This window comes from Lampetra planeri, chromosome 35, assembly GCF_965212315.1.
Source record: "Lampetra planeri chromosome 35, kcLamPlan1.2.h2, whole genome shotgun sequence".
NCBI classification, from domain to species: Eukaryota; Metazoa; Chordata; class Hyperoartia; order Petromyzontiformes; family Petromyzontidae; genus Lampetra; species Lampetra planeri.
In genome coordinates this window covers 6,791,452-6,804,396 of record NC_136141.1, presented here as the reverse complement: position 1 = coordinate 6,804,396, position 12,945 = coordinate 6,791,452, and the positions used below count along the sequence as shown (strand labels likewise).

The following is a 12,945-nucleotide window of genomic DNA, read 5'->3' as shown; positions in this document are numbered from 1 at the left end:
CCGAATACTTCAACTGGCGTCAGAAGTGAAACAGTCTTCCAGGCATGGATACAAGGAAGACTCTTCGGACTCACGGGATTGACCGCGAGGATAACCTCGACGACTCGGGCCAGCTGGCATCAGGGGGAGAGGACGAGGAGATGCCGACGCCGCAGGACCCACCGGGGGCGCCCGACGAGCGGCTGGGGGCTGTGGAAGAATTCCCATCTGCTACAGATACAATGGGAGGCTGATCGATGGCCGGGTGCGGTCAAGGGATCGCTCCCTATTGCTCACCCACGTTATGTATGCCGATGATCTGCTAATTTCTGCTCACTCGGAGGACGAGTTCGAGGTGCTGCTGCTAAACCTGGAGCTTGCTACCAACAGGTGGGGCCTTACCATCAGCCCCACCAAAACTAAACACCTGCCTGCCTATTTTGTACCATCGGACACTCCACCCCCACAACTCCCAATTTGTGATGGGGCAGTTGTGGAGACAGTGGAGAGTTTCCCATACCTTGCCAGTGTGCTAATGACCGGCTCCGGTTTAACAGCAAAGGTCTCACTCCGAATCAGTCGAGCTGCATTATCTTTTCATTGCCTGGGTGACGCTGTGTGGAAGCTACCTGGTCTATCACTTCATACGAAGCTTCAGGTCTTCTTGGCCACGGTCATTCCCTCCCTTCTCTATGCTTTCAAAACTTGAACCCCCCTAATGGAACATCTTCGCCGGTTAGAAACATTTAGGATGACCTGCCTACGATCTATCCTGGCTTTAACCAGGCTGCATTGTGTGAGGAGCTCACAAATCCTTGAAAGATCTGGACACAGTCCCATCAGTGACCTCTGGCAGGCAAGGCTGCGTTGCCTGACTCATGTAGCCCGCATGGCCAGCCACTGCATGCCTAAACAGCTTTTGTTCTGCCGGATCGAGGGGGCTAAACGGGCGCTGCACGGGCTGGAGAAGACATGGAGTGATGTGCTACAGGAGGACTTGGTGCTGAGTCCACTTGCGGATGACTGGTACCAGCCGTGTCAAGATCGGCCTCTGTGGAGGAGGCTCCTGAAGGACGCTACTGGGCAGTTGGAGGTAGTCACCCTCCAACAACAACGGAGGGCGGAGGAGCGACGCTCACAACAACGAGCGGAGCGCCGGGTGGCTAAAGCACAGAAAGTTGCCACAGTATGGGCCACAGGTGGTGCATCAGCCAGTCTCCTCAGTCAATCGACCTGTGCCATCTGGGTTTGCCCCGTGACCTCCTGCCAGTGGGCGTTCGACACTTCACGTGGCCTCAAGGTGCACGTAGCCTGGCACAAACGTTGTCGTGACGTCACCACCACTTAGTGGCGAATGGCGGTTGTTGTTCAGTCTATGTATGTATGTGTGAGTCTATTTGTGCGTGTAACTCTATGTGTGTGTGTCAATGGATTTGCGTGTGTAACTACATGTGTGTCTGCCTTTTTCGCCCGGGCAACGCCGGGTACTAACCGCTAGTTCATGATAATTATCATAGGGATAAAAGTAACAATGTTGCGCATAGCAGAATGTCACACATCCGCCCGTCGCATATCCGCCCTGACCAATGGACTGCCTACACCAAGTGCAGTGTAACTGTTGTATTCTATAGATGTTCACATATCGGACCTTTTTACATTTCCGCCCGTACCTCAATTCCCAACAGTTGGATACGCGACATTGCGCTGTGCACCATTTCTTTGCCCTAGTTATTTTAAACCAAAAAATAAAAAAATCGTCTCCGCGCTCAAACTCGAGCAGTGAAGCGACAGGCCTCTCCACTTTCTTGGGTGGGTCCCGTGTCGGCGGAGTGCATTATACATTCCCATGGCCGGGGCCCGTTCTATCTATGTCAAGGACGTTAAGGGTTTAACAATCTCGGAGCGATAATGAGCCGCCGATCCAGTCAGGAAACGCACTCATAACCTTCTTATTGTGAGTCAGCCGTTCTCAGAGCAGTGCCAATACAGGATAGGACTTATCTCGTAGATAGCGCCTGTCAAGAGCACCAGTCCCGAGCTAAACAATCGACGTCTTTAGAATTTGACGCGGCCTCTCCACAGAATTGCCGTGTGTTTTGCAACGGGTTATCTGCAATGGAAAAAAGTAGAAAATAAAGTGATTTTTTTTATGTACCTGGATTTATCTCATTGAGACCCAGTCATATGCCAATTTAAGATTCCTCTTTACATTTACAAAAATACATTAATTATTCAATTTTAATTGGTATCCTGCCACGGTGTAGTACTAGGGATAATGGACTTGCAATCCCGTGGTGACCGGTTCAATCCAGAGTTTGCCGGTTCAATCCACCGGTCGCCAGCTCAATCCAGCGGTGACCGGTTCAATCCCCAATGTGGCAGTTGAAACATTTGTGCAATCTTGATTTGAAGCTTACGTGACTGCAGCAATCCATACTCTTTGGTTCTTTCAGTAAAGTCACGTAAAAAAATAATAATAGATCACGACGTTTCACCGGATCAGATGTCACCCCACCGATCGAAACGTCGTGATCTATTATTATTTTTCTACGTGACTTTATCGAAAGAACCAAATAATATTTGTGCAAGTTTCTTACATTCCCCCGCCCCACCGCCCCTGTCCACCCAGCGGAATGAAAGGTTATTCCATAGTTAGTCGATCGGCAGGTTTCGTGCGGTGGAGTAAAGTGTGGGGAATCCCACCCCCTCCAAAATATCCGTGCCAGCCAAATACTCACTAGAGGGGCCTCTATCGAGCTCCTTCGAGTCGAGGCCCTCCTGCCCACAGTGATCGTGAGAAAGCCATTGCAGGGCTGCACCTCTACCTTTTACATTTTCATTGCGGAATAGCTTATTTCAGGTAGTGCAGTGTTCTTCATTGCAAGGCCCGTGGGCCACTGGCTGCCCCTAGTGGCCTGTAGTGCGGCCCCTGACGTGCGGCCCCCGGCAGTACACAACGAGTAGAAACACCCCATCATGAAGACCCGCTGGGTGTGGTGCTTCACAAACCGTCGTGTCGCCGCCACAGCAAAGTCCCGAGCGTGCCGTGGTATTTTGGAATTATACGGAGAGGAATGAACCTCGCCGTTTGCAAGCGAGGATGGAGGAGCTATCCTCCTCCGTGCCGTTCAGCGGCCCGATCCAGCCCCCCCTGCACGCACTCCCCTCTCCATTGGTCTCGGAGCAGTGCGGCAGCAATCAACCATCAGCCCCTATCCCCGGCCCCTCTCAACTCCCTCGGTCGCGGAAAGTGCCAGTCGGGCAAACGGTGTGCCGGGAAGATCGAGACAGCTCGCACAGTGAGTGTCGTGGAATAACAAACCAAAAAGTAAGTTCAGCAGCACTGCTTTAGAAGACCATAGGAAGTCTTGTAAAAAACAAATTTGCCTCCACAAAATTAATGGTCACAGTGTCTGTAATCATGGAAACAGTTGGCTTAATCTCACTCATATCGTGACCTTGGAAGGCTCAGTGAAAGCTTTAGTGTTTATATTGAATGTTGGACTCGCAGAGTTATTGATTGATAGCACACTCAAGTAGAGTTTAACACCTCTGTTGATGTTTGCGAGTGCTTCTCATACATCAAGCTGCTCCAACAAATCTAGATTGACACCAGTTTATTCGTGATAACAATCCACTGCTGGATGAAGGCCCTCCCCCTGCCTGTCAGTCAAGGAGACAAAACTTCACCACCATGCTGGTACAGTGATGAGTTGGTGAAGAAGGGATGTCCCGGTTCAGATGTCACCCTGTCGGTTCAGATGTCACCCCGTCAGTTCAGATGTCACCCCGTCAGTTCAGATGTCACTCCACTGGTTCAGATGTCACCCCATCAGTTCAGATGTCACCCCACCAGTTCAGATGTCACCCCACCAGTTCAGATGTCACCCCATCAGTTCAGATGTCACCCCGTCAGTTCAGATGTCACCCTGTCAGTTCAGATGTCACCCCACCAGTTCAGATGTCACCCCATCAGTTCAGATGTCACCCCACCGGTTCAGATGTCACCCCATCAGTTCAGATGTCACCCCACCAGTTCAGATGTCACTCTGTCAGTTCAGATGTCACCCCATCAGTTCAGATGTCACCCCGTCAGTTCAGATGTCACCCTGTCAGTTCAGATGTCACCCCATCGGTTCAGATGTCACCCCGCTGGTTCAGATGTCACCCCCCTGGTTCAGATGTCACCCCATCAGTTCAGATGTCACCCCACCAGTTCAGATGTCACTCTGTCGGTTCAGATGTCACCTCCCTGGTTCAGATGTCACCCCATCAGTTCAGATGTCACCCCACCGGTTCAGATGTCACCCCATCAGTTCAGATGTCACCCCACCGGTTCAGATGTCACCCCATCAGTTCAGATGTCACCCCACCAGTTCAGATGTCACTCTGTCGGTTCAGATGTCACCCCCCTGGTTCAGATGTCACCCCATCAGTTCAGATGTCACCCCACCAGTTCAGATGTCACTCTGTCGGTTCAGATGTCACCCCCCTGGTTCAGATGTCACCCCATCAGTTCAGAAGTCACCCCACCGGTACAGATGTCACCCCACCAGTTCAGATGTCACCCCACCAGTTCAGATGTCACCCCGTCAGTTCAGATGTCACCCCGTCGGTTGAGATGTCACCTCGCCGGTGCAGATGGTGACTAACCATGACTGGAAATCGAACTTTGCTCACTGGGTTCATTGCACAGTGACGCTAAGCACTGCGCCAACCCCACGCCCCATCCCTAATAGCACCACTGTGTGCCCATTCATAAAAACAATGTCTTCTTCCATAATTGTTGCCTGTGCTTCAGATTCCAGAACCGCAGACCTCATGATCTGCTAATCAAAGGACACTGCTCCCATATGTCTCATTGTAAACACTGGCAAATATGTAAAAAAATCTGAACAAGTAGGTCACTGTGGGGGTAAAGATATGCTCCCCTCCCATTCAAGCATGTGTTTATATATTTTTTCAATATTACAGTGAACTTAGCGGCCTCTTGCGGCTAGAGGGGGCTCACACGTGGACCCATTTCGCTTCATATTAAAAACAAAAACGTCTCTTCGTGGAATTGGCCAAAAGCTACGCGAGCTCTCTCCTTGAAAGCCCTCTCATCGTAGGCCAGCAGCAGACCTCGACATTGGAACGGTGGCTCCTGAACGCATATCCGCAGCACATCATACGCGCAAGAGTAGAGAACAGCACAGCAGCATCGCGAAACGATACCGGAGTGGTTTCGACGACCGGACGTGTAAGTATTAGAGCGTCCTCTCGGAAATGGTCAGTCGCAAATATTTTTCAAGTCGGAGCATGGGAGACGGGATGTAGGTCAGGAGGCAGTCGAGAGAGATGCTTGGAGAGGACATGGGGGAGAGGAGAGAGATGGTAGTGACATTGGGGGAGGGGTGGGGGAGGAGAGTCTTCAATTAATTCCACTCGGCGTTTTCACTGCATTGCTTCTCAATTCACAATGGACAAAGTCACGAATTTGGCCTCACGCCCATCTTGTCGCCAAGCTAAAGGACTCTCTCTGCAATTGATGGGTTTCTCAATAACAAAGGAAGTTATTGCGACTGTTCGTCTTCTATAAATCGTGGTTACACCACTGGCCTTGTTTCTCTTATACAACGGTGTGAAGTGGTTACTGCGCGGGTCTTTTTTGCCTGGTGCATTGTGTACGAATGCAGTCAACGTATGAGAATAATTGTATACAGTTGTGCACTGTCAAAGCAGATATTTTGCATTGTGGGTAAAATGGAATTTAACATTATATTTATAACTGCAGCAAACATTTCACTTTTTGTAACTAAGTTTATTATTTTCAGGAATTTCCTCTGATTATTTACTCTTACTACCACGCTTGTTTACCCAGGAAAGCCTCACCGAATCTCAATTTGGTGCTTTTCAAGTTTTTTTCTCTCTTTCTAAAAAATTGGGATGTGTTGGCCAATATCAGTTGCAACATATGGCGATATTTTAGCTATGGGAGGACAACGGAGAACCCAGAGGAAGCCCATGAGGTTGAGAGCATACAAACTCCAACACCCGCCTTTCACCACTAAGTGACCGTGACATCACCACAGCGCCTGTGCCAGACTAGGTGCACTTTGAGGCCACGTGAGTTGTCGAAGGCTCGCTGACAGGAGGCCACGGGACAGACCCAAGTGCCACGGGTTGACTGACCGAGATGACTGGCAAACGCACCAGCTGTGCTTGCCTTCTGTGCCAACTTGCCACACTTGAGCCACCCGGCACCCCGCTCGTTGTTGTGAGCGTCGCTCCTCTGCCCTGCTCTGCACCCACGTTGGAGATTGAACCCAGGACTTTGCAATAAGACACAAGCGTCACCACTGTACCACCCTTCCGCCCATTAAATCACCTGTCCACTGTTTTACTGACATGTCAGAATATTCATCCTTGTCCCAATAAACTGCTGGATGAAGGCCACCAATGCCATGTCAGGCATGGGGTTGTTTGGCCACACTTCACCATGTTGGTGAAGGTGGGGTTTTGAATGGGAGAGGAGTCCAGTACATATTTAGATGTCACTCACCACTGATGTTGATCGTGAGCAGCAATTTAACTCAGGTAACCAGGGTCATAATAGTGCAGTGCATGAACCAATGGCTCCCCACAAACGATGCGTCTTCATTTCAACCAATCGCGAGCTGCACGTGACTTTTTGCGCGTGTGAATTGGAAATACCCTGGGCTGGTGTGAGGAGCTAAGCGAGATCCTCCAGGATTGGCACCACAGGCATCCGTGTGGTCATTCCGTGGACTAGTTCTGATGTGGAAAGCTCTCGTTGCGACTGTCGCCGCTTCGAGCTCGTGATGTGTTCACTTCAGTGCCCTCGATCTGGTCCGTGTTGTTTTTCACTGTGGTCCCAACAATGTTTCGATGCATATGTAATGCGAGCAAGGAAAGAGGGGGCGGAGTTAGGGTCACGTGAGAGAGAGGATTTAGGGGGAGAACCGGAAGGGATCTGGGAGTTGAGAAGGAGTGGAAACAGGAGGAGGCCACGCTGGGCAGTGGCGAGAGAGTGGCGCGATTGCCACGTGGTGGGAGGCCACGGCACCGTCGGCCAGCGGTGTAAGTGGGGCACAGCAGAGCTAGTGGGCTAGAGTTAGTGGAGTAGAGCTAGCGGAGGAGAGCTAGTGGAGTGTGGGAAGCTAGCCGGGCGTGAAGAGCGAGCAGAGTGTGCGGGGCACACAGAGCAGCAGTGTTGCTGCAGAGCGGAGCAGCGGTGTGGCTGCAGGGTGCACGGTGGAGGAGGTGCGGGTCTGAGCGAGGACGCCGTAGGGGCGAGAGAGACAAGAATCCGAATAAAGGACAACGGAGATCTACACTGTTTGAAGAGTCCTTTATTACACATATCTGGGCAATGGTGGCTATGCACGTGGCCTGTAATTCAGCACTGTTGGGGGGGCAAGGGTTGGCGGATCGCACAAACGTTGCGAACCTCGCTTTCAGTGGACATCGAGCCAGTGCCATACCCTGACTTGCACCTCCGATTAGCACGGTTGGCTACGTACGGTGCGAAAGAAGTTCAACATAAAGACACACGAAAGGAGGCAGTACAGCAAAAATGTGGACTACACCTGTTTCGTCTGTATGAGGATAGAGTGTTCCTCCGTCGCACACGTGTGCTTTCTCCGGGTGCTTCCGTTTCCTCCCACATGTAAACGCTCCTTAATTGGCCGATAACACCTTCATATGTAGAGGACCACAGAGCTTGGGCGGTTGTTGGCACCGGCTCATGACGTGCCTGCCTTACTGCTTGTCTGCGGTTCCTCCTCGCCTCCGAATAGTTGTCTCTCAACGATAGTGAGTGAATACCGCGCAGTGGCGAGTTACAAGTTGAAATCATCCCGCGTCGTCATTATTCGTATCGAAACGTCATTCGCAATGTTCAGCGCTAATGAGCACAATTCGCACGAATGACGTGCCATCAAACTATTATTCATGAGCAATAGCGGCACAGACTAAAGCGAAGCGTTATATTGCCGCTGTAGGCTTGAGCTTTAAACAACAACGAAAAAGACGACAATTCCTGGATGCCCCTTTGCTGATGGAACGGTGTCTCTCTCCAACGCAGGAAGTACAGCGTGGAGCGGCAGCTGCGGACACAGAGATGGGTCATCCCCTGGGTGAAGCTGGAGGACCTTCCGGAGGACGAAAACAATAGCACACACGAGGTGCAACGATCCGAAAGACAAAGATAAAAGATACCCCCCAGGATAGCCTTTAACAGGCCGTTGAGCCAAGTGCTGTTAGCGAGCACCTATGAAGGCCGGCACGGCATGGCACACGAGGGGGTGGGTTGGCCGGCACCATGCCCCGGCCACCTTTGTCTCCCGTGTGCCGATGTTTACACACCGTACCAGGTACTCATCTGAGGCTGAGTCGACCTAGGGGAGGCCCATGATCAGATGAAATATTTGCCGCTGTGATTGGTCGTGAGCGGGATTCGAACTTGGGTGGCCGGGCTTTTAGTGCAGCACACTAACCACACTACATTAACGTTGCCCACACTTTAAATATCCCCCATATAGTATTTAACAGACTGTTAATGCTATGAGCAAGCACCTATGAAGGCCGGCACTCTCTTATGCACTCACTCACACATATATGTATGCACACACCCTCTCATTCATACATTACCCTCCAGAGAACTCCTCTAGGCTCGAGGGTAGATGTTTTAAAAAAACGCAGCCCTGCAATCGCTTGCTCATACCACCGCTGACGGAATGGCCCCAACTTGAGGGAGCTCTAGACAGCTCCTGTGGAGAGCATTCAATTTGGCCCCGCTCTTCCACTCTGGCCAGACGTCTTGGAAGAGTCGGGGAGTACCAACACTTTTACATCGCAGGAGGTCGGCGAGGGCTCCGAAGTTGTGTTGTTGCTTCGCGGTCGCGTTGACTTTCGCGAAGCCTCGGTTTGAGTGGAGCGGCCATGGACGATCCGCCGTCTTTTAAAGAAGTCGGAAAGCCCATGGACCCGCGGTGGAATATAAAGAGCGCTCTCTGTCGCGCACGGCGAAGCGATGTTCCACGGATATAACACGCAGGGGCCAGATGTGCACTCTGTTTTTAGAAGGCAAACATTAGCAATTCATTTTTTTTAACTCTGAGTCTTAACTATTTTCTTTACCAGATGAAGCCCATTGAGCTATCAGCTCTTCCATAATAGAGGTTTTTGAGTTAGATCGCGTAAATATATAATTGTGTCGCTAAAACCCGCCACCACCCGACACAGCCAACTAGTAAGGGTTGTCACGTAAACAGAACGTGGCCAATTCGTCACTAGTACAGCACTAGTGTGCAGTGTATAGTGTAGTGTATAGTAGTGTATAGTGTAGTATACTAGTACAGCACACCGGTGTGTTGGAGAGCCAAGCCACAACATTTACAATCTGAGTACGACGTTTCGCCAGTAATTACAACCAGCTTCATCAGGTGACAGCCAAATTTGTGGAGAGGTCTTACTGTTTTGTTCCTTACATAGAGGAGTAGATGTGGTGACCACGATTGTGGACTCCAAATATCCAGTCACCGTCACGGGTCGGGATCGAACCCATGACCTCCTGCGAGGAGGTAACACCTCAGCACCACGGCGCCACTATTCAGTTTAGAAATGCAATCGACAGTTTTGAAACGTGGCCATGAAGTAGTTTAGGGGCCGTCCGTAAATGACATCACGCATCCGGGGGGGGGGGGGGGTCAGACATTTGTGACGATGTGTGACGAGGGGGAGGGGGTGACAAATGTGACGTCACATCAAAATGCACAACTTTAAATAATTGTAGGCAACACGTTCTTCTTAATGAAATAGACTTTTTAATATTTTCTCCTACAACATCAGAGTGCAGCGCCACATTGAATACGCACTACAAAGACAATAGTTTAAAGCGATTTCAAGCATGTTTTATTTTTTGGGAGGGGGGGCAGAGCTTTGTGACGTCATATTTGAGGGGGGGTTTTGACTTTTTGTGACGCCCTGTGACGACGGGGGGGGGGGTGTCAAAAATCGTCCAAAATCGCGTGACGTCATTTATGGACGGCCCCTTACACAATCCGGTTTACACAATTAGTGTTTTAATTGTGGTGAATATAGCGGCATCTAGTGGTTGCAAAGTTCATGTTGAATCGTCAACATTAAAACACAAAAAATTCCAGCCATTCTCAAGTCACTGCTGATAATGGCCCCCTTCATGCCGTGTCGGACATGGGGAGTGTGTTTTTTCACTCGCACTCATCCATGCACACACGTATTCTTAGGTTTTTTCGGTAAAGTCACAGCCAGCGTCTCGAGAAGCTGTGACTTCTTGTCTCGTTGTCTGTTAAAAACTCTAACAGATAGGTGGAATTCCTCCCCGTAGAGGGCATTAATTCTAGATTTGAAGCTTTCGTGACTGCAAGGAATCATATTCTTAGGTTATTTCGGTAAAGTCACAAAAAAAAACCTAAGAATATGATTCCTTGCAGTCACGAAAGCTTCAAATCTAGAATTCATGCACACACGGTCACGCACACTCGTTAGCTCACACTCATCCACATCGGAGAGTTGTGGGGGGGGGGGGTGAAGGGCTTGAAGGGGTGGGGTAGGAGGATAGGACCCGGTCTGATGTCACTCGTCACTGATGTTAGCCGCTGCCAGGAATTGATTTCAGGGTTCCGGGTTAGTCGCGCAGCGCCGCTAACCACAACAATCTGCGCCGTTTCACGCCGCATTCATACAAATATAGGAATTGACAGACATCAATTCTTACCGCTCCACCCCACCACTGCCATAGCCACCGTGCTAACTTGGCCATCGAGCGCTCGCTGTGTTTGTATCTCGACTGCGCTGTCGGCGTCGTGTCACGAGTCAAAGAATCCTCTCGGATCTCTCACAAAGAGCAGTACGAACTTTTCGTGTTCGGGAACGGCCCGCAGAAGCGAATGTCACAGAGCTACCCCTGGGATTCCCTTACAACGAGAACGGTGGAGGAGGGCAGCACTTTCCTCACCCGCTCTGCGCAAGAGAGTGAGGCTCATACTTCTAGATTTGAAGCTTTCGTGACTGCAAGGATTCATACTCTTTGGTTTACAGCGACTTTGGCTGTAACGGTTCCACCTGAAGACGGAAGCTTATGTTGCCTCCGAAACGTCGTGATTTAATTTAGTTGTTTTAATTTATTTTATGTAATTTTATACCTACGTGACTTTACCGAAAAACCCAACGAGTATGAGGCTCATACTCTTTGGTTCTTTCGGTGAAGTCGCGTAGGTAGGAAAAAATAATCGATCACGACGTTTCGATCGCCACACAAGCAATCGTCCTCAGGTGGAGGACGAAACGTCGTGATCTATTATAATATTTTCTACCTACGTGACTTTACCGAAAGAACCAAAGAGTATGGATTCCTGCAGTCACGAAAGCTTCAAATCAAGATTAGAGCGAGGCTCGTCGTCGCACAACAGTCGAAACTCGATATTTTCACACTCAGAGCTGGAATGTCGTCAGAGATTAGTGTGGGGGGGGGGACACACCAAACTGAACGTGATATTATTTACGCAGTTATTGATGACCGGCCTGACACCATAAACTCGCTACAATCGAGAACCGCGTCTCTGCGCACACGGCCCATCGGATTCGGACACCAGGATCTCAGCGACGCTCTGACCTCTGGGCGATCAGGCTCCGCCGTCGCCACTTTCTGAAATGTCACGTTTTGTCGCCGCAGGTGCACCAGCGGAAGCTTAGCGTCTACTTCGTCCCGGACGGCAGCTTTGAGTCGGATGCCATCACCAATAAGAAATACGACAACAAGGTCGACTGTGCTGCAGAGCGCCCCCCCTCCCCCCCTGCAGCGCTGTGCTTCGCGTGGTGACCACCGGTGCCCGTTTGATGAGATCGCTTTACGTCCCCGGCAATGTCACGCAATGCGCCGCACCGCCGCTTTCTAGCCGGCGCGTCCAACGAGGGAGAGTGTCAACGTCCCCAGCTCAGTCCATTGTCCGCCCAGGGTCGTTTAAGATGAGTATTGCGCCACTATTGTGGGGAAAGTCAAGCGGTGAACCCGTGCCTCCGAATATTACAGTTGGCTACGTACGGTGCGAAATAAGTTCAACGTACATACAACACGCAGGCGTATGTCGCCAGCGCTGCTCCCCCTGGCATCAGAATCTTTATTTATCCTGGAGAAATCCGATGAGCTATGAAGCTCTTATTCACAGAAGTCCAGAAGGGTCGGTCAGAAAGTTGCAACGACAACCAACACAAAAAAACGATCGGAGTGCAAAGCATCGGAAAGGGTAGGCATATCACGACAAAAATGATGATGAGTTCAAATCGCATCGGTACACCAATTCCTAAGCTTGGGAACGGCAGCAAAACAACAGCACGGGAACAGTCCCAGGCGACAACAAGACAATGACACGCGGTCCCTAGCCGTTGTGCGCCAGGCGGCGGCTCGCACCGCTCCGCTCGCCAGCGGCCGTGCCCGCTTTGTCGTCGGCGTTCTACCGCGCCGTCGTCGCTTGCGCCGACTTCGGCGGCTGGGGCGGTTGCGTCACCCGTGCTGTGGCCGTGGTGGGGTCGGTTTATTTGGAACCCACTGCCCTCTGCCGTGACGTCTGACCGCAAGGTCCGGCCTTAAGCGTTTCCGTGAGGGTTTGAATACGAATATCACGAGCCGTTATTGTTCCGGTGGTTCGGTCCCCAGGTTAGAGAATTCAGATTTAGAATCAGAATATTTATTTATACCGAAGGGATCCGATGAGCGATAAACCTAGGGGCGGGTAAGAACGTTACAACAAACAATGCAAAAACATGATGGTAGTGCAAAGTACAAGAAAACAAATCACCCAAACACACACAAATTAAACTAAACCATCCCCATCCTACTATGCAAAGCCGACTGAGGTATGACTTTATTTTTCAGAAGCGACCTGGCCACAAATGATAGCTCAACAAAGTGGCCCGTCATTT

The 12,945-nt window shown here is 50.6% G+C and overlaps 1 protein-coding gene across 1 annotated transcript in view; it reads left to right on the top strand.

The window, feature by feature from the left end:
* Positions 1-12,945, top strand: part of LOC144730349 (guanylyl cyclase C-like) — an 83,476-nt gene that overhangs the window by 36,976 nt on the left and 33,555 nt on the right. The window contains exons 12-13 of the mRNA XM_078611106.1: positions 8,069-8,168; positions 11,699-11,785. Coding sequence (XP_078467232.1) covers positions 8,069-8,168; positions 11,699-11,785 — 187 coding nt within the window. The remainder of the gene's footprint in view (positions 1-8,068; positions 8,169-11,698; positions 11,786-12,945) is intronic.